At 40.7% G+C, this 22,476-nt stretch overlaps 1 protein-coding gene across 2 annotated transcripts in view; it reads right to left on the bottom strand.

The window, feature by feature from the left end:
* SPMAP2L (sperm microtubule associated protein 2 like) overlaps window positions 1–20,782 on the bottom strand; it is a 33,938-nt gene extending 13,156 nt beyond the window's left edge. The window contains exons 1-6 of one of the 2 annotated variants that reach the window (XM_063294751.1): window positions 20,678–20,782; window positions 18,811–18,841; window positions 15,129–15,182; window positions 13,295–13,417; window positions 7,509–7,646; window positions 3,845–3,965 (exon numbers count right to left, since the gene is read on the bottom strand). In XM_063294751.1, the coding sequence (XP_063150821.1) occupies window positions 3,845–3,965; window positions 7,509–7,646; window positions 13,295–13,417; window positions 15,129–15,182; window positions 18,811–18,841; window positions 20,678–20,696 (486 nt within the window). In that variant the 5' untranslated portion in view covers window positions 20,697–20,782. Of the gene's footprint in view, window positions 1–3,844; window positions 3,966–7,508; window positions 7,647–13,294; window positions 13,418–15,128; window positions 15,183–18,810; window positions 18,897–20,677 lie in introns of those variants that run through there. The other variant, XM_063294750.1, reaches the window with a different exon arrangement.
* Between the last annotated feature and the right edge of the window lie 1,694 nt (window positions 20,783–22,476).

The raw sequence follows: 22,476 nt of genomic DNA, 5'->3' as shown, positions 1-22,476 counted from the left end.
AAAAGGATGCCATATGAGGACACGGGCAAGAGTTTCTACCTCCCTGGATCCACAAGGGCAAAGTCTCTGTGAATAAGGAGTCCCATCCCATGAAATCTTCCTGCCAGCAGTGCTGAAGGGAGGGCATCAATGCAGGCTCTGGAAAAGGCCCGTCTATATTTGCTCAAGGTTAGATTGTACAGATACCCCACGGCTATCTAGAATCTGACGACAGAATTCGGGAACACCAGTAATATCATTTTGGTGATCAATGTCCCTAATTCTTTCTTTTACTATTGATTTGGCCTTCTCCAAGGTTAACTAGCCTAAATATTCAGGAGAGAGGCCAAGACTGCAAAGTTCTTGTGTACAGGTATGGTGCCAATGGGATTGGTAGCTGTCTGACAGCAGCAGAGGTATCAGGCCTGTAGGGTCGAACAAGATTTTCAGTCCTGAAGTTAGAATCCTGATCCAGGCCTGAGCCTTAATAGTTGGCGTGTTAGATTCAAGCCTCAAGATTGCATTGGGGGTATGTTTCGGGGTACCGAACAAAGACCTAAGGAAATGCGATTGAATGGTTTCGTAAGCCTTTAGGTTTGTGTATGGGCCAAGCTGAATCCCATACAGTAATTGGGCAACTGTTTGGGCCAAATTAATTCTGCTGTATAGTTTTCAAAACAAATTTCTATGCTTAAAAATATTATACATACATTTAACATTCCAGTTAATAAGCATTAAAGTGTAATAAAAATGAATCCAAGAAGTATAAATCATACTGAAACCTTCCCTTGATGGCAAAATACAAAACAACCATAAATATCAACCTTCTGATCAATCTAACCATGACAACAGATAGGTGAATTTTTTAAAAAATCTAAATATAAAAAAAGAAAATTATAAAGAAAAAATATAAAACAAAAACAAAGTAAATGACTTCCAAGACTTATTCACCACCTAACCCCGCTCCTTCCTTCCCGAGCTTCAATAGTGCTAGTAGTATTACTACTACTGTATTACAACAAGACTGGAAAGGAAGAATCCTATAGATAGACTGATAGAAAGTGTCTGTGTGTGTGTGTGTGTGTGTGTGTGTACACCTGTATATATATTTCAATATAAGCATCAACATCACAAAATAATATCTCCAAATATAACCATAACCAACAAACAGAGCCCTACACTTTTCTAAAAGGAAAAAAAGACAAAATAAAAAGCCATGCTATCTTCATCTATGCCTAACCATCAGAGCAAATAGAAACACTGCCAAAGATTGTTGTGTGGGTGTGTGCCTTCGGGTCAGGTTTTGACTCCTGATGACTGCCTGGACCAGTCCCTGCAGTTTTCTTGGCAAGGTTTTTCAGAAGTGGTTTGCTCTTTCCTGCTTTGTGGGGCTGAGAGACAGTGACTGGCCCAAGGTCCCCAGCTGGCTTTGTGCCCAAGGCAGTGAAGCCAGTTTAGTGGCCTGCTAGAACCACTGAAATGGAGCAGAGCTTATAACACAGCTGAGAAGCTGACAAAGAAAAAGATTATCTTTAAAATAGATTCAATGAGCATGCCAGAGAAATACAGGTTATAGATCTTACACACTCAGCCCTCCCAAGCATAAAGACTCACACACTTAGACACATTAGGTTGAGGTAAGTAAAAGAATTTCTGACTTTACTGTTGCTTGTGTAACATCCATCTTGGTGGAAAAGATGAAGTTCCTTTTTTCTTCTTTTCTTTCTAAATACTTAAGTTTTGCCCTAAACTCTCAGCCCCAGCCTTTTGCCAAGAGCTGCATGGAAGAAAGGGGAATTCCAGGCCCACCACAACGTGCCCAGAATGGAGGAGAGCAGCACACGTCCATGTGCTTGCTTCTGGTGGAGAGGAAGGAAGAGAGAGAAAGGAAGTGGGAGTGGCAACAAACAGCTTCCTCAGAGTTGCACTGTGGGACAACTTAATTTACATGTTAATTCACATGCAACTGAGGCGTGCTGGATTTGCCAGAACTTCCAACAGGCGGGACTAGGACTCACGGTCTCCCAGTTTCTAGCCTCATGCCCTAACCACTAGACCACACTGGCTCTTGTCAAAGAAATTACATAAATTAAAATAAAGGTTGAAATGAAAAATGCCATGGAGAGAAACAAAAAAAAAAAAAGGAAGAGAAATGCCAGGAAAGTATTAATCTTAACAGAGGATGTCTATCTACCAACCAAAAAAAGAGGAAAAAGTATATAAACCATTGACTGTATTGTGGAAAGATGATAGGCATTGAACCCAGCATCTGCCCACCATTGAAAAAAATAATTATTACCTCATAGTTGCTATGCAAAAGGATGGCAGAGATTTGTGAAAAAGAACTCAGTGTGATTTATTGCATCATAAGAAATTCCAGAGCCTCTTTGGGAATTATATAATGCTTGATCTGCCCAGAAATCAATCAATTAATTAATTAATTAAAAGGCAAAAAATTGCAGGAGGAAAAAAAACTTAGGAGATTTCTCTTTGCCTAAAATACATGTTGGATCAAACTGTTTCCTTAAAGGCACCACAGAAGATGGTATATCTGTGAAGATTTGAAAGCTGTGATTCTTGAATTTCAGAAATTTCTCATGCTTTTCTGACAACCAACTCTCAGATGGTCAGTTTTGCAAAGTTAATGAAAGGAGCAGCACTTCCTGCAATGTTCACTCAAGTGCATCTCAGAGCTCTAAATCAAAATCTGAAGAAAGTGTAACAGAATCTTGTAGGCATTGTTCTAAAAAAGCAGGCAAGAAATTTCAGCCTTCAATATCAGGAGGTAAATTATTTTTCAAAAGTCTATTCTGTGGGTTAAATCTTGTATTTTTATAAGCTCTCTCTTATTCTGATCAATACCCTTTGCGTACTTTTGAATTTTAATTTAGTTGTTTTTAATCTTGACTCATAGTGTACTATGATCAGATCCTGGAATCTAAGACTCAAGCTTTACTTCAGCATTTTACAATTTTTTTTCACAGAGTAGTTTTATAATTTTAAGCATTTAGATTTTTTAGTATTATACAAGTCATATTTGTAGTGTTTTGTAGTCTAAACCACTTCCAGACAATCTCTCTTTTTCTATATTTTTTTACAGTCATTGATGAGCATTTTATATAATTTATATAAAAAGGTTACAAGACTCAAATAGATTTCCTAGATGACTAATAGAAATAATCTATTTGAGTCTTGTAACCTTTTTATATAGATTATATAAAATGCTTGTCAATGACTGTAAAAAATGTAGGAAGAAAAGAGAGAAATTGTCTGGAATATCCTGTAGAATATGGAGGAACAACTTAACCCACTAAATCTACTTTACGTAGGATGGGCCTAGGATTTTGATCAATCAGGTTACTATCAAATTTCCCCTCCAGTAGGGCTAAAGCACTGAACTGTGCTATAATAACCTGAGAGGTTAAATAAACAGGTAGTCCTCATTTAGCAACTTCCTTGTTTAATGACTGTTCACAGTTACGATGGTGATGAAAAAAAAACCTTTGTGACTAATCCTCACATTTATGACCTTCACAGGTCTGTAAAGCAAGGGAAAGCTGAAGTAAGCCCAATCGTGGTTTCACTTAGCAACTGCTTTGCTTAACTACCAAGTTGCCGGTCCCAGTTGTGGTTGCTAAACAAGGACTACCTGTAGATGTCTCTGGTCCACACACTTCTTAAGGATGAGGGACTCAGATCAAGAACTGAGAAGAGAACTTGCAGTTGTGCATATCCCCTTCCATTGCTCCCCCCGGCCCCGGGATGAATCAAAAGCATTAAATTAAATTAACATAGTCCTCTGCACCATACATGCAGAAAAATGTACTCAAATCATTTCTGCTGTTTGATTTTGTTTCATAATTACCTGTTCTGGAAAGTTAAACTGTGGATGGATAGTTCTTGCTTGAGCAAGGGTCAAAAGCCGCTGGGAAGTGTCACAACAAAGTGCTGAGGAGCTGACAGGCCATACAGGGGAATTCCGTGGCCTGCAAATGAACAGAACGGCAACTGTGATTTTTCTGTTTCCTATTGGCCATGTTCATGATGCTGAAAAGGTCTCAGATCTGATTTATAGGTCTCTACCGTCCACTGTTTTTGCAGACAGGGTAAATATGACTTTCTTTGAACTGGGATGATCCAGCTTTGGTCAGGAAGCTCTTGCTGTGGTTTTGCCACACATGGGACAGTCCACTTTCCCAACTGAGGGAACTGCCCACATCCTGGGATCAAGTTCACTTACCACACAGCAGCTTCAGTAAGCTTCACACCAGACCTCCCTGCTTATAGAGGTTCCAACGTCCAAACTTCTTTTGGCCATTTTGTAGATTGTAATAGTGAAAAAGGTGAAAGGTCCCCTGTGCAAGCACCGAGTCATGTCTGACCCGTTGGGGGGATGCCGCTTTTGCGACGTTTTCTTGGCAGACTGTAGCGGGGTGGTTTGCCATTGCCTTCCCCAGTCGTCACCCTCCCCAGCAAGCTGGGTCCTCATTTTACCAACCTCGGAAGGATGGAAGGCCGAGTCGACCTGAGCCGGCTATCCGGGAATCCAGCTTCCGCTGGGATCAAACTCGGGTCGTGGGGAGAGTTTTCGGTTGCAATACTGCCGCCTACCACTCTGCGCCACACGAGGCTTCTCAGATTGTAATAGACCACATCCAAATTATATTATCAAATTCACAATATTTTCCAAGACTTTATCAAATATCTCTCTGGCATTCTGTTAACATGAACGCACTTTCTTCTCTTCAGCATGTAAAACTGTTTTTGTTGGGATTATTTCCTATTTATCTCATTCTCAAGTATTTTAAATTAAAGTGCATGACATAGATGCTGTAACTATTTTAGACCACATGCCTGGGAAGTTAAGTTTTGTCTGACAATAATTTACCCAGTTTTCAAACGGTCCTTGAATGTATCTCTTTATTGAACGTGTAAAGACAATGTCAGAGGCTGCAGATCCCTTCTTGATGGTGCGATGTAGCCAAGAGCATGTTGGCTTACATGGCAACTTGTCAAGATTCGAAGCTTGCACAGAAGAGCATGAGCATGCTTGCGGTAAAATGTGGCTAAAATGTGCCAAAATACCTGGTACTGTCCTCACAGTTAGACTTAACATTTGTCAATATTCTCATGGTGTATTTATTTAAATTGCATATCATTTTTTTTCTTGAATACTAGCATTGAAAGCATTTGTTGCAATTCCATTCAACATATCACTATCATTCCCATGTGTATCTCCAAAATTCTACTTCCAACATTCCTTCACTTCAGTTTCATCTCAAATCATCACTTTTATCTTTAGTTTAATTTCAAGGTTCTTTGTTTAGCCCTTTTCACCCACTTCCAAATATTTTTTAAAAAAATTCTATCAAAATGACTGCATTTTCATTGCATTTTTCATCTTAACCTTTTCTTGGGTTCTGTTTTGACCACATTCTTTGCAGTTAGCTTTTTTCTCCTCTGCATACATTATACAATAACTTTTTCTCATCCTTATTTTTTACAGCAATCATTCTCTTATATTATTTTCTTTTCTCATCCCCAGCCTCTTTCACTTCATAATTTTGCAAAAATGTCCTTTTTCACATTTCTACATTAGTGTAATTCCACATGCTTCCATGGTAGTTTGTAATGTAATTTCGTATCAGTGGTGTGCTGGACCCGGCTCATACTGGCTCATGGGACCTGATTGTTAAATTTGCAAGCCAGTTGCTGAGCCACCATGCCTAGAGCACCAATCGCCTCTTCCACAGCCAATGGCACAGTGTGGCGGCAGCAGTAGAGCCAGCAGAACCAGTTCCTAAACATTTACCAACACACCACTGCTCCATATCCTCTTTCCTTCCATCAACTTTCCATTCTCCCTCTTTGGAAATTAATGTATATACTACTAAAACTCTCCTGTTTGTCTGTGTGTAACCTTTAACTGGGCAAAACAATACATTGTAGGGCAACAATTTTTGAACCAAGGTACCTCAAATGGGCTAACTTACAGAATGTGTCCAACATCCGGGACCCATGACTCCCATGGAATAGAAATTTGGCAAACTTTATAAAACATTTTATGACATAACAATTATCATAAAACATTTTATGATATAACACAAAATGCCATAAAACATTTCTTGTGATCAGCTCCTGATGTTTGACTGTGCTATACAGGTCAGTATGAATGACATGGGCTATTTTCAAGGCAGATACATCTCTGAATATCTCCCTGAATTTTTATGAACCTTTCCATTGTTGAAGGCATTGAGGAATCTGGTAAGGAAATATCTCTGAGATGATGACCCAACAGATCACAGGTTGTCTAGTCTATATCAAAATATGTTTTCATGTAAGCCTTGCATTCTCTTTATGTGCTATTTACTCCAGTTTCTTTCACCACTTTTTTCTTTTCTTCCACATGATTTTTCCTCAAGATCAACTCCTGACACTCCCAAATAGTAATCTGTTCCACATTTAGAATCTCCCAAACGCTTGTAACCTTTGCAGGTTCTTTCAATCTTTCATCATAAATAATCAAATCAGTAACATATTTTTTCTGTTTATTTACCAAATGTATGGATAGAGTTATGCTTAAACCACGTATTCTAAACAAGCAGATCCTTTTCTAAGTAGGTCACCAAATCTAAATCACCATTCACATTCAGTTTTGGGCTCTCAGTAATTTTTACTCTATTCTTTCATTCCCACGTATCCATTCATGTCACCTAATAGATTTTTTTTCTCCTGAATTATGTTAATTCAGAATGTTAAAGAATTTTTCAAAAAAAATCATCCTTGGTTCTTCCATTATCACCATCTTCACAGACCCACTCACATACAGATAGTAATGTGAGAAACACTACTGTAGCACAACATTTACAACTAATTACATAGCTTCTTTCCATTCAAACTTTGCCCGGCTGGAAAACTGGCTGCACTCTGCATATTAAGGAATCATATACCTGGAATCTCCCACACGGTATTTTCAGAAGCCAATTATTAGTGTCTTGTGTTGCCATGCAATTCTGCAAGAAAATGCAGAAATTCTGCAGATTTCTAACACCTGATGAAATGTTTAATTTAGCTTTATTTACAGTCATTGACCAGCTGTCAAAGAATAAGCATACCAAGTGAAGACAGTACAGAGAGTAACAGCAATAAATATTTGCATAAGTAAAGAGTTTTAAAGAACGTAAAGTTCACAAAGTGAAATTAAACAAGTCAGATGTAGACTGTCCCAGTATAGATTCAGCTTGCTGCTTAGCCAAACCCTTGTAATCATTCAGTCAGTCAATAAGATATTTAGTGTATTCTTTACTAACTATACTAAAAAGATGAATTGGGCAGGAATTTGTTGGATTATACCTTTTTTAAAAGATTGGAACTGCTACTAAGACCAGACCTCAGGAATATGGAGAGCTGAATTGATCCTATGTTAGAATATCAGCCCACTTTTCAAAGTCTTTCTTGCCTGAATTCTATATTGAAAATCGAAGCGGAATACAGCAATTAGAAAAAGCTCCTTAGTGTTACGGCCTCACCTTTGTTTCAGAAAAGTTGCTGAAATTGGCCTAGGTTCTGCTAGTTTCAGCAATCGCTTTGTTGGCATTACAGAATACACTGCTGAAGAACGTTGCCAAATCTCCGACATTTGACCACAGCTGTACAAGAACAGGGACCTTTGGAAAAACCACAAGGACGGGTGAGACAGTAACAGAAACTGCAAGTCCAAAGTAGAAATGCCATTTTATGTTCTTCTTGGCTCTACTGTTGTCTTCTTCAACACGGGGCCTTCCAGGCACTTCAGAGTGCAACTTCAATCATTCAAGGTCACAATGGTCCTATTGCCATCTGTAGGACTCCGGCTTGGGGAAAGCTACTCTGCTGTGATTCATTAGCTGAAAAGAGCGATTAGTCTAGCCTTCTATACCCCTTTAGGATGGATTAAAAAGAATCGATAATTTCTTTTCCTAAATGAAAATAAATTTTTTTTAAATAAAATGCTTTTCACCAACCTACCCATGCTGCACTTTAATTACAGGTGTACTACTTTTAATGTTTCATCTTTTACTCAAACATCCTGAAGAACCTGAATTTGGGCTTATTAATGACGGGTACATTTTTATGCCATTCTTCAGAATTGTGGCAAGCACCTTGCCATGCATATAGTTAGTGTTATATACATAGGTAAAGGTAAAGGTTTCCCTTGACATTAAGTCCAGTCGTGTCCGACTCTAGGGGGCGGTGCTCATCTCCATTTCAAAGCCGAAGAGCCAGCATTTGTCCGTAGACACTTCCGTGGTCATGTGGCCGGCATGACTACACGGAACGCCGTTACCTGCCCGCCGAAGCAGTACCTATTAATCTACTCACATTTGCATGTTTTCGAACTGCTAGGTTGGCAGGAGCTGGGACTAGCAACGGGAGCTCACCCCGTCACGCGGATTCGAACCACCGACCTTCCGATCGGCAAGCTCAGCAGCTCAGCAGTTGAACACGCAGCGCCACCACGTCCCATGTTATATACATAGGTAAAGGTAAAGGTTTCCCTTGACGTAAAGTCCAGTCGTGTCCGACTCTAGGGGGCGGTGCTCATCTCTGTTTCTAAGCCTTAGAGCCGGCGTTGTCCGTAGACATTTTCTGGGTCATGTGGCCAGCATGACGACACGGAACGCTGTTACCTTCCCGCCGAAGCGGTACCTATTGATCTACTCACATTTGCATGTTTTCGAACTGCTAGGTGAGCAGGAGCTGGGACTAGCAACGGGAGCTCACCCCGCTGCGCGGTTTCGAACTGCCGACCTTCCGATCGGCAGCTCAGCGGTTTAACCCGCAGCGCCACCGCGTCCCATATACATATATATGTTATATACATACATACACTTATATTTCATAATTCTGCCCCCTAATGTAAATAGGAGATTTAGAAGAAAGTCCAAGACTTCGTTTGTTTGTTTGTTTGTTTCACAGAGCTGTGTTTAAATCTTTCAGGAATTGTTCCATTGTTGCTACATGTATTGATACTCAAAAGCATTCAGCGTCAGACCCGGAATTCAAATTAAAACATCCGGCCATTCCAGAATAAACAGATGCTTATTTGATGAATCAGTCTTGCTGGCACTGGCAATCAACATAAATGCTACACCCTTTTTGTTAACCATAATAAACTTTATTGTTATGGTCCGAAACTAGCCTACACCCTTTTCATTTATCCTCCCTGCTGCCTGTCAATTTTCCAAAACTGTATTACATATTGAACAAATTCATTATCTTTAATCAAAACTAATATTTCCCAACTTTTTGCACTTGGCAGCTGAAACTATAGCAATAATGAGGTAAGTGATGCGGTGTCTGCCCTCTCCAAGTGCCTGGGGGCTGTGGGGGCCTGGATGGGGAACAACAGGCTTCAGCTGAACCCTGGTAAGATGGAGTGGCTGTGGGTTGAAGGAAGTTGTCATCTTTAGTTCTGGATGGGGTGGCACTGCCCCATTCAGACCCAGTGCGGAACCTGGGGGTCCTCCTGGACTCGCAACTCCTGCTCAAAGAGCAGGTGGCAGTCGTGGCCAGAAGGGCCTTTGCACAACTTTGTGTTGTGCGCCAGCTACACCCTTTCCTGGAGCGAGAGGCCCTCCGAACAGTCACTCATGCCCTGGTCATCTCCCATATAGACTACTGCAATGCTCTCTACATGGGGCTACCCTTGAAGAGCTTCCAGAAGCTTCAACTGGTCCAGAATGTGGCCATGTGGGTAGTTATTGTGCACATGAGACACCACTCCTGCACGAGCTGCACTGGGTGCTGGTCTGCTTCCGGGCCCAATTCAAGGTGTGGGTTATCACCTTTAAAGCCCTACATGGCATGGGGCCAGGTTACCTGAGGGACCGTCTCACCCCCATTACCTCGTCCCGTCCCACCCAGTCATGCAGAGAGGGCATGCTACGGACCCCGTCAGCAAGGGAATTCTATCTAGCGGGGTCCAGGAGGTGAGCCTTCTCTGCAGTGGTGCCCGCCCTTTGGAATATTCTGCCCCTGGAGGTGAGGCAGGCACCTTCGCTCCTGGCCTTCCGGAAGAATTTGAAAACCTGGCTCTGCCGCCTCGCCTGGGATGGGAAGGGCAACAGCTCTTCCTGGGGGTGGCTGGTGCTGTAGAGCCCTCCCCATTGAATGAGAGCTTTTCGCCACAATGGATCTTATATTTATCTATTTATAATGATAGTCTGTATTGTAAATTATGTTTTATGGTTTTAATTTCTTTATTTTGTTGTAAACCGCCCAGAGTCCCCCTTTGGGGGGAGATGGGCAGTGACAGAAATTTGAAATATAAATAAATAAATAAAGCCACGTGATAATCGTAATCTTTTTAGCAATATCTAGACTGGTGAGTGATATTGTAAGTCTTTCCCTAAAGAATGTGACGACCAACTTCAGATAGGTTTGCCCTTTAAATTAGTAGTGCTGATGTAGCCTGAAAAAATAGATGCTGATTTGAGCACAAAAGCAATGTCAGGAGCATCTGCTTAGGGCCAAACACAATATTTATTGAATGGAAGCAACAGTAAGCAAAGCTACCGACACCTCCAATGTCCGTAACAAAACAAATGCACAACAGTGGACACCAAAGGATGTTTTAGTCCTAATTATTTCAGTAGGGGAGTGGTTACTTCATGCTTAAACTGCTCATTCACTGAAATCAGTGCGAGTTCAGCACTAAACCTGGCCTATTTATTGAAACCTGGGTGGGGCGGGGGAGGAAGAGGGAGTTCTTTCAGAAATCTGCTCACCCAGATTTCAGGTTTGGCATGGATAGATCACTCTTTGATTGCCATGGAGCTCTGCAGTGGTGACTGCACTGTGTCAGGCCCTCACTAAGTTGGATCAGGTTCATATTTGGGCGATCTGTTAACCAGTTGGTGTGGCTCCTGCTGCCCAAGTTCTCTTCTAAATAACCAGCCAGTCCTTCTGACTTCAATTTAAGTATCATGCTCAGGATGCAGCACTGGGCAGGCAAAAAAGCAGCATGCTAATTGCCATGTCCTATATGGAGGGACATCTGTTCATTGAGAAGTACCTCCTTCTGTATCCAACTTAGTATATTGAACTAACAGTGAGTTTTGTTATGCTAGCTGGTTGATATAGCTTATTATTTGATTACCCCTATTCAAGCCCTTCTCATGATAAGAATAAAGAATAAGACAGTGATGAAAGACGATGAAACATTAACTAATCATTCTGAGTTCCTAACAAAAAATAGTCACCTAGTAGTTGTAACTTTGTTTAATTAACAGCTGTATCCTTCTACCAAGACCTTTTAGCCAAGAACCTTTTTGTGATGATCTGGCACGCTCGACTTCCCAATAATCACAACTCATAAGCTTTCGCTTAGAAATCTATTTTAATGGGGCGAAGCGTTTCAATACATGGAAAAAGTTGCGAATGGAAAAGTCGCATGCATTCTAGAAGTAAAAGCACTACGTGATTCAATTCCCCCCCCACTGCCCTCCTAGGTATGCACCCCTTCCTTCTTGTGTCAGCAGATGGTTGTAACGGTGGTGACCTTGGTGCTGAAGACAGCCCAAACGAAATGTTTCCCACTCCATCTGGCTCCCCCTCCCACTAGTAGACTCACAGGCTGAAACGGGCTGACACGGGTTGACCAAGATGGATGCGAGTCCGATAAGATGTTCTGGGAACGTTTGATCAGGGAGTATGACACTTTTCTCTAGGAAGCAGGAAAGTATTCCCTTTGTATGTGGGATTTTGTATTATATCCCCCAATCTATTAAATCCCCCAATCTACAAACTGATATGGTGTTCCTGTGACCCTAAAGAGCTATTTCAAACAATCTCTTCTGTCTGGCATCTAAACACTGGATTCCCTAGTGCCCTCTTCTACCTGGTCCTTTCCTGCTGGCTTCCTTCCCTGGCTACTGCATGTCATGTTTAGATCTTGCAGTGGTTCCACAGAAGTTCTCCATCTCTCATAGAATCTTAGGAGTACCTAGAGCAGGGTTCCTCCACCAGGGTTCCACGAGAGGTCACTAGGGGTTCCCTGGGAGATCAGGATTTATTTTAAAAATTATTTCAAATTTGGGCAACTTCACATTAAAGAGGTAAGTTTCATTCTTTATTTTTAGTTTAAGAACACTGTTAGTGCATATATGGAGGCCTACACATGAAAAAAATGTAATCATTTTGTAACTTTCGGCCTATATTTGAGCCTGAATGTGCCGGGGTTCCCCAAGGCCTGAAAAATATTTCAAGGGTTCCTCCAGGGTCAAAAAGTTGAGAATGGCTGATCTAGATAATGTTGTCTTCCATTTGTTAATAGTACAGTTTTTCCACTGTTTCTTCCAACTCTTCCCCCCCCCTTTTCTACACACCAAAGAACTCCATTAAGGAGAGAAAAATGGAATAACTGCACAGTGGTTTTTGATCCACTGATTGCCCCAATGGGCAGGAGGAGGTAGAACCGAAAGAGATCAGCTAAGAAAAGTAGCAGCCACCTTGTGTTCTGCTACACAGGGACATGGAATGCAAGATCACAATTCTTAAATATTTGGCTTTTGTGCAGTCTCCATTCCATCTCAAAGGCTGCATTTCAGGAACTTGCCTTGGTCCTTATTGAACCAAAGATAACATTTCCTTGGTTTCAAAAGGAATTTGCTATATACTATAAGCAGTTTCTATCTATCTATCTATCTATCTATCTATCTATCTATCTATCTATCTATCTATCTATCTATCTATCTATCTATCTATTTTAATGTCCAGATCAAACTTTGCTCTGCTACAATTTAGCCACTGCCACAACTGTGTCATTAGCCTGCTGTAGGTCATTGACAGTACAAGGCTCCGGCAATAATCAGCACACCATCAGATGCGCTGGATCTCGGATTTCTCCTCATTAACATAATATATTGCCACCAGCCAGCAACCCCCACTTAAATAAATTCGTCTTACCCTTTGGTACCATTGTCCTCCAAACTGTATATGGAGAGTGCTTCCTGCGGCCATTTCTTCCTTCGGTAGAATTCTTAAATCGGTGAGCTCATTCCTCCATTTACTTATTCGATTCTGTTCCTTGGGCCCCTCTAGGGTTTTAGTTCTTGCCATAAAGCTCTTTCTAGATTTAAGTCAACGAATTGGAGGAGCATATCCGTTTAAAGGGTGACGAGAGTCAGTCTCTTGCTTGGTTCTTTCGGCATCTGCTTCTACTTCTAATTAGTTACTATTTAGGAAATGTGACTAAAGCATTTACCTAAGTGGCGTGGAAGGAGGGAAATCAAGACAGAAAGAGAAACAAAGAGAGACAGACATAAAAACAAACCTCTGCTGGTTACCAGCTTTTTCCTTTGGTCTTGCTAGAGCCAGGACTCTTGAGCTTGGCCGTCTCAGCAAAGTCCTTGAGGAGAGGGGCCATATTGTCTCTTGATTTCCCCCGACTAACTTGCTATTATGAATTCAAAATGCAAATGCCAGTCAAAATGAGTACACAACCATATACTCTGATAACATACAAATAATAAGCAGTAATTTAATACTATATTTATTATGGAGTATAAGATCTATGCCTGACACCTACAACTACCTCCCTCAATATTAAAAATATATATCCTTAGATTGTGTTTTTACTTACATGCTGTTGTAACTATTCCTCTTTAAACTACCTGTAAATTAAAACTATTTGGGCAGAGAATATGGCAAAGATATGTATAAAGATGAGGTTAGTTTGTTGTGAGTTGTAAATTCACTAACACAGCTCACAATTAATGTACACTCATTCATAAATGTTATGTAACCCCCTCACCATACAAGTATTAGCAAAATGTAAACAGACCAAAAATATTATTTTAAGGCAGAAACAAAATTCTGGCCTCAAAGCAAAATTCCCCACAAAACAAGATTGGCTGGGGAATTCTGGGAGTTGAAGTCCACACATTTTAAAGCTGTCAAGGTTGAAAAACACTGCAATAAAGGCTAGAGCAGCAACAGACTTTCTCATAAATTGGGAGTTGTTAAATTCTGCCCACACTTCACAAAAGCAGACCTGTCAATGACATTGCAATCATGCAAAATGAAAGGGACCACAGGAAGAGCAACAACTGCCAATAGCACTGTATGATTCATCTCCACATACTAATAAACTAAACAATTCTTGCTGTGTTTACGCTGGAATAACCGATCTGAACTGATCTTGAAGATGTACTAATAAGGAGCTTCACTAAATTAAATTTTAATATACTGAAACCCTAATTTTATTTTTCTTTGTTTATACTAATAAGAGGCCATTGCAAGATGGCAGGGGTCTTGAAACAGGCATCTTAGCAGAAAGATTGATGAGTCTTACTCTTTGCACTAAGATGGTAGCTTGCCAGGAGAAGTAGCTACCAGCTTGTTTGCTACTGGTGCTCAATATTACTAGTGGAAATAGCCTTTTATAGCTGAATAGATTATTCAGCAGGGAGCAAGTGAGACAACTGAATAAAGCATCTGAATTGCTCTGTACTGTACCCACTAAAGTAGGGATAGGCAAGCTGGTAACCCCAGTCACCCAGGGGCTCACATATGTTATTCTGATGCCCACCAAGCTCTCTACTCCATGTTTCTGTATCCTTATTTTATATTCTTTTAATTAAAATGAAATAAGAGTGTGAGCATGCTGCAAAATCAAGCCTCAGTCTCAAATGCAATCTGAACTCCATATAGACCAGTGGTTTTCAACCTTGGCAACCTTAAGATGTGTGGACTTCAACTCTTAGAATTCCCCAGCCAGCATGTTTGCTAGCTAGGGAATTCTGGGAGTTGGAGTCCACACATCTTGAAGTTGCCAAGGTTGAAAAACACAGATATAGACTCTAACACCACTTTTAGAAAATGGTAATAGTGAATGACAAAGCCCAATGCTTTCTTTGCAAGAGTGCTCTGAAAAAAGACAGAAGTAAATTGGGGTGGTAAGGAGTAACCTGGGGAGCCAGAAGCATGACAAGGAGCAGCCTTACTGGTTTGCCTGCAGATAAATGAGAGCTTTCTCTCTAGGCCACACCTACCCTGTGAATAGGCAAGACCCCATGACAGCCATTTCAGTCACGGGAAAATGTCAAATGTTCTAACTATCTCACCTAGAACACACTATAAAGGCTCTATCTTGATATTCAGCTCACCGATGAAAATTCCATACATCTTTTGTTGGCTTTGGTTTTGCAAGCTCTTGTAACCTGGAAAATGTGAATTTTAAAACATTACACGCTGTTGGGGAAAATTCCTGTGCAGGGAAAGTTAATTCTGTACAATTTTACAGCTTGACAAACCTTCCCAATTTCACTGAGTAACTTCCAACCATGCATTGCATCTAATTATCTCAAGTGTAAATGCCACAGCTACATTCCTCCAGATCTTTAACTTCCATTACTACTGATCTGCCCTGGGAACACTGAGAGAGAAGTGACAAGGAGATTATGTTTTATTACTGCAGGTTAATAGATGCAAAAACCCAGGTAATACATTTAGCTAATTACATTTAATCTCCAAAATTATTATATCATGTATAAAACTTGCTTCTAGGCAAAAGCTTCATTGAGAGGCACTAATGCATTGGGGTGGTAGGCCTTCAGTTCAGGCTGAGACATGTTCAAGGACAAGCATTTTTTGCAAGCCAAACACCACCCTCAAGTTCATAATGTTTTCTTAACAGAGAGGAGCTTGAGAATAACTACCATGGGAGGAGGAAGAATCTCTCTCCCAGCCAGTGATAGAAATCATGAAAGAGAAAGATCTTCCTTTTTCAGCCATTAGTTGCGTAGGCAGTAAGTTAGGGCAAGTGATGGTTAGTTGCTAAGGGTGTCTCTCTGTTGGCATAACAGCACAAAGGTGTGCTGTTGTGTCAGAAGCATTTATATCAGGCCTAGCCAAGCTTGCAGCTCCTGGCTGTATATCAAATACAGGGAACAATGTGGGACACTCCAGTGCATGAAGGAATTGGATTTGTTGCTCACTTTTAGGGCACATTTGGACACCCACTTTCCATCCTGTAGTCAGCAGCCAAGTTTATTGACATCAGTGCACTTCTCCCAGGGATGAGTGTTATTGCACTCCAGCAACAAGGTTAGGCAGTCTTACAAATATTAATATGGAACAGTTTCAGAGCAGCCCCTGGTGGGTTCCCTCTTGCTCTTTTCCCTCCCACCCAGCATCACTTCCCAATGGGAAAAACAACCAAGAGTTGCTGTACAAAATGTGAAAAAAGGCAGAAACCAAAAATGCAACTATCTCTCACCCCCAAAGTGCAAGTCCACTCTCTAAAATGCCTCTATGTACAACAGCCAGGAAAAAAAGTAAAATTCATTTATTAAGTTTATGCTGCCCTCTTACAAGATTTTTGCATTGGACCATGAATCTCCTTGATTTAAAAAAAGAGAGAGAAAGAGGGGAGATCTTCCAGATTGATAGACCTATCAAAAATAAATGAAAAAAAAAAAAACTGCATAAGCCGGGAAACTGTACTACTCTTCACAGCCATGTTTACAAGGGCAGTAGCCCAATCAGGGGCTTAACCCTTGGCCTGGGTAAGCCTCTAAGCTGAAACTCAGTGGCTAATAGAAGGCCATTTCCCTCCCTCCTTCCTTCCTTCCTTCCTTCCTTCCTGTTCCTGGACTTACAGGCTGCTGCAATTGTGAATGATTCTGAATTGCCTACACCCAACCTCCAAAAATTGGATTTAAAATAATACAATAAACACATCAAGAATATCATACAACCTACAGTACATATAGCACCACAAGGAATCATCTATATAACTAAGGATCAAAAAAAAAAACCTTCCAGTACCAACGGGAACAGAATCACAACATTCCAGTCTTCAAGGCCTGATAGAATAACTATATTGTAAAGGCCTTCCTGAAAACCAGGAGGAAGGATGGAAGACATAGTAGGGCTTCATAAGCAGAGAATTCCCTTCCATTACAGTAATATTCTTTCACAATAATTGGGTGGGAAGTATCTGGGGACCCTATTGGATTTGCTGAAATTTTTAACACGGGCATCCACAGGAGGCCACAGGAGGCAAATGATGAAATGTGCATTGTGACATCACAAAGTAAGCTTCCCTCTTTTGCATGCATGTTGCGATAGTGTACAAATACATATGAAGAACAGGATTTGACTTGTGATGACACTATGCATGTTTCATCATTTCGATGAAACTTCTGGATCCTGCAACTTATTTCTAGTAAGTTACTTCATAAGGTAAGAAAATGACCATTAACTTGATTGACTTTTTAAATGGTTAGGCAGTCATACCACACGGGTTTATTAACAGCCCTCAGTTATGATAGCCTGGTAAAACTTTCATGTTTAAAGGAATACAGTTCTAAGTATCAGTTGTTTGGGACAAATTCTTGGCCATCTTGTTGGCCTCCAGATACTATATTGAGCATTATAGTAGAGTGGCGGTTAGGCCAAACTTTGTTTGTTGCAAATAAAAGTATGCTGTTGTCAGTGACATCTGGTCTTTAGAAGAAGAAAACCAAAGTTAACAGGCTTCAGTTTCCCAATAGCGTCTAGCTGGCTTCTCAAAAGACCAAAAGACTGAATTAGATTGACCAATGTCTAAACCTGAGAAAGCTCTTCTGGTTTTCTTACGTGCAGCAATTTAATTGCAAAGAGATCACCTATGCAATTAAAGTTAAGTCCAAATTTATGTCAAACAGGTACTGGGTCCTAATTCTGACATTCCCTTTGCTTTGACTGATACTGTGAATCCTTCCTTATACAGATTATATGGCTGTTGTATCCCGATTAAAAGCTAATATTGAAATTGATAGTTTTTCTTTGTCTCTGACTCTCCTGTGCTATCTCCCTGTCCCACATGCATAAACTAGCTAAAGGAGAGGAAAATATGGATAAGCTGACAATGATGGAGAAGGACTGTCAGCAACTCTCTCCAGTTCTGTTTCTGCTACAATGGCTGTTATGCTCAGTTAACATTGACTGACTTCTATGAGCATTTTGTTGACGAAAAAAAGATTGTGGAGTCATCACCAACCTCCTTAACCCATATAAATGCCGTTATATATTAGGGTATATCTTTACTGGTATATCTTTACTGGTGTCATTGTATTTTATTAGTTTTCTCATTTTTAATTTCTTTTCATAGAAATTAAATAATCTGCAGGTCAGATACTGAAAAACAATTGCAAGTGATTGACTAATTCTGACCGTTAATGGAAATCATACATACTGGAAAGCCCACTGTCTACCCAAGAAGATAAATAAATGCATTGTTAGTTTCTCACAAGCCTCATGTGGTGCAGAGTGGTAGGGAGCAGCATTGCAGCTGAAACTCTCTCCACGACCTGAGTTCGATCCCAGTGGAAGCTGGATTCTCTCTCGGGTAGCCGGCTCAGGTCGACTCGGCCTTCCATCCTTCCGAGGTTGGTAAAATGAGCACCCAGCTTGCTGGGGAAGGTGACGACTGGGGAAGGCAATGGCAAACCACCCTGCTCTATAGTCTGCCAAGAAAACGTTGCAAAAGCAGTGTCCCCCCAAAGGGTCAGACACAACTTGGTGTTTGCACAGGGGACCTTTCACCTTCACAGTTTCTCACACCAATAGAGTGGCTTGGGCCATAAGAAGAGGGAACATGATTTTTTTGTCCTCTTTGGAATCCCTACATATCCTCAAACTTAGCTCCATAAACCCTCTGAAGCAAATATTGGGGAGATCAGAAAAGGAGAGGAATGTCCTGTTTTGTAAACTGAAGCCTGAATGTCTGACTTTGGATATCACCCTGGAATTCCTGAATTTGTATAGCTACTCGGAGGTGAGGGCTTGATGATTTTATCTTACCTTTCACTTGAATTAAACCCATAGGAAGTAGCTGCAAGAGAAGCAAAAAAGGACAGATTGATCTGAAACCTATGTCCACATTCCATGGTTAATTATATATTGTAAGTAGTTCTGTAATGTTTGGGGGGGGATTAAATCAGCAAGGTGGCACATGGAGTGTCACAATGCAATCTCCACCCCTTTTCTACCTGTGTGTAATGTTGCCAAAATGGCAACCAGGAACTGCAGGCCTAGCGATGAAAATCCCTACTACGTGCTAACAGGGCTCAAAATGTGGCTTTGCTTAACTATACAGTTTCTTATGGCATTGCACACTTTAGAACTTGGCCAGCATGGAAACTTCTGGGTTTGGAGGACCAAAGGGCCCAACCAGGTCTTCTTACATTAAACATCCAAGACTCTTGTAGCATCTTGAATGCCAAGAAATACATTCTTGCATAAGCTATCATAACTAAGATTATCATTTGTTTTTAAGGCACCAAAAAGCCTTTTGGTTTTGCGCTCCAAAGACTAACACGACTCCCTTATACAGCACTGTAAACAGGACATACTGTACAATGCAAGAAAAGGCATATTATCCCCTATGGATTCATGTATGTATGGCCATGAGAAGTGCCATAGCCCTCTGTCCCTGTCTCTGTGCCCTTTGTACAATTTTTCTGGCATGGTTACTAGTTTGATAACGTAATTTATTTGTTGTGCTGTCTATTATGATTGTATTTCTGTTCGTCACACTGACTGATCATTGAGTAACAACAACAACAATAACATATTCTGGGATTCTAGGAATTAGGATCACCTTAAACTTTCAAGTATCCCACATAATGCTGGGATGGTGGTTTTGTTCTATGAATGATGTATTTTTCTTCTGGTTTTTACTGTTTTTATTCCTTTAATAATTCTGCAGTGAGCTGTAGCACACAAACCTTACGCCTTTTAATAAAATTTGTTAAGTCAGAAAAGGTGCTACCAGTCTCCTGATTTTTGGCCACCACAAATCTCTCCTCCAGTATTGTTTTTGAAATGTGAGGTCCAATAAACTCATTTTCTAAAGGATTTTCTGGATAACAAATGCCCCATGGGGGCGGGGGACTATTTTATTTAGTTATACAAGTTGGTGGCAAGTGACAAAGGCAGTTCCATGTGAAATGTGAATTCTAGCTGTTGCAACAATTAAAAAAAATACATGGGTATAAATAAGACAAAAGAGATAAAAAGACTAGGTGTTGTCTCTAGATTTCAGAGAACAAGGGCTTGTTGCCCAGAAGCATTAGCAGTCTTCCTGGCCCTCCTAAGTTCAGTAAGAGTAATATATAAATAACTGAGCATTGCATGGATTGATAAGCAAACTACTGAAGGATTTTCAGAAAGTTAGGTAATTTTTTAAGTTCAGCGTTAAACACATCAACTGCTTAATTTGTTGCATTTCTTTCGTTCCCAATTTGTAAACACTGAGAAATGACATTTTCGCTCAAACGGTAGAGCAAAAGGTGGATGAAGTCTCCATAAAATCCATCCAGCTGTGCAAACTGCTCCCTTGCAGTGCAATTGTTTCTCTTACTTCTTAAAACAAAGAAGAAAACGTTACACGATTCCCTCCCGCCCCGACAACGGTCTCTGCCAGCTGAGTGACCTATTTAGCCCCTTCCAGGTAGAGGCAAAGCGCACGATCGTGATGGTAGTTTTCCCTTCAAGCCCCTTTCTCTCAAACCAAGTCAGACATCATGCCTTTGTTTTCTCCTCCCGCCGAAATCCATTCTGTGCTTAGCTGAACCTCTCTGCGGGCTGCCATAATTGCAACGCACAATAGAGGGCAGGTCCCGCCCGGAAAGACGAGGGCAGCTCATGCGGTCTTCCCTTTCCCCACCTGACTGTGGTTCGCCCATGCTGCGCGAGGATGACCCTGCTTCCCCTAGCTCACGCCGCAGCTTGCAGTTGTGGAAAAGCGGGCGATCCGGATCGTCCCCGGCGTTCTTCTTTGTTTCCGTCGCCACGGCAACTTGGGGAATTCCTCCCACCCCCGTTTGTTTCCCTTTCTCTGAACTTCCTGTGCCGCGAGAGGGCGCGTAGGATCCGCAGGTGCTATTCTTAACAGTGCAAAATTCTCTTCGGCTGGGCCTTCGATTTAATTGCTTTCTTATTCAAAACGATCCCACGCAATTACTAACACCGACTCTGCTTTCCTTTCCTTTGTTATTATATCTAATATGAAGATTCACTATCGTTCTGTTTTCAGTGCTCTAAAACAGTGTTTCTCAACCTCAGCGGCTTCAACTCCCAGAATTCCCCAGCCAGCATGCTTGCTGGGAAATTCTGGGAGTTGAAGTCCACATGTCTTAAAGTTGCTTAGGTTGAGAAACACAGCTGTAAAAATCTGAAAACAAGAAAAGGAAGCCAAACATTTCTACCACCTTCTTGAGGATCCACTCTTCCTTAACTTAGTGAAAAAAAACAAGTGATCATTGCAGAGAAGATGGTACAATACTTTTATGTACATAAAATGCACAATTAAATAGGATAAAATATTTTGGTTTAATAAAACGAAGTTTTAACATTCAAGCAGAAAACATTTCTACAAAAGTCTGGTACAGTTTTTATTCTTACAAAAAGTTTGAAAGGTATATACCCTTTTTTAATGTGAAAAAAAGCTGCTTGTGTTGCCTTTTCTTGCCACTGTCAATGTAACATGCTGCTACTACCACCACCAAAGATTTCTTAAAGGAGAAAGAATTTTGTTGTGTTGCTGGAGCTGAAAGTATCTCTTATTGTGAAAACTGCAACCATACTGAATGGAATTAGACCACCTTGCTTCTCCAGGCAAAAGCCATCACTCTTGAAAGTTGTGAAAGAGGATGTCACCTGGTGAAGCAAGGAATGAGAGGGTAACACCAACACCTTCCTCCACTGTTGATGTTTCCCCTGAGACCTTTCCCACCAACTGTTCCTGCCCCCAATTCCCCGGGGCCACTTTTACTCTGAAATATCTAGGCTTCTGGTCTTAGATGGAAGACAGGGTGGAGGAACAGTTTTACAGCATTTCCACCCGATTTTAAAAGATGACAACCCATATTTGAAGATAGGGTTTTGGTCTCTTGTGTCATTCTGGCTGATGCTTTAAGAGTGAGAGCTGGCTATGTAAAAACTGGCAAAGGGAGGTGCTTGTGGATGCTCTTGGTATCACATCTGAACTGGCTGAAAACTTGGATGTCCAAAGCCAGATTCTTGCCAGGCCACATCTTTTCACAGACAGCTTGTGGCCACAAGTTTTTTGGGTGGACTACAAAGTTACTACAATAATAAAAACACTAAAAACAAGAAGTACACCAGAAGAAAAATAAAGTCACTATCCCAGCGTTATGCGCGATACTTAAACTTTTCAAAATAATCTCAATTCTTCTGGGAATTTATACTAAGACTATTAGTATTATTAAATGACCAATCAATGTGACAAACAGAAATACAAAGACATGAGACAACACAACAAATAAATTATATAACACATTATAAAATTAGGAGATACAAGCCATATGAGCTATCTAAAATATATCTACCAGCTAAGGTCTAAAATCTAATTAAATTGTTAATATTGTTGTAAAGCTAAACTAAACTGTCACCAATGGGAGCTTATCTAGGCATACGTGTGGAACCAAACCTATATGGTTTGTT

This window comes from Candoia aspera, chromosome 2 (genome assembly GCF_035149785.1).
Source record: "Candoia aspera isolate rCanAsp1 chromosome 2, rCanAsp1.hap2, whole genome shotgun sequence".
Lineage (NCBI taxonomy): Eukaryota > Metazoa > Chordata > Lepidosauria > Squamata > Boidae > Candoia > Candoia aspera.
This window is presented reverse-complemented; position numbering and strand designations above follow the sequence as displayed.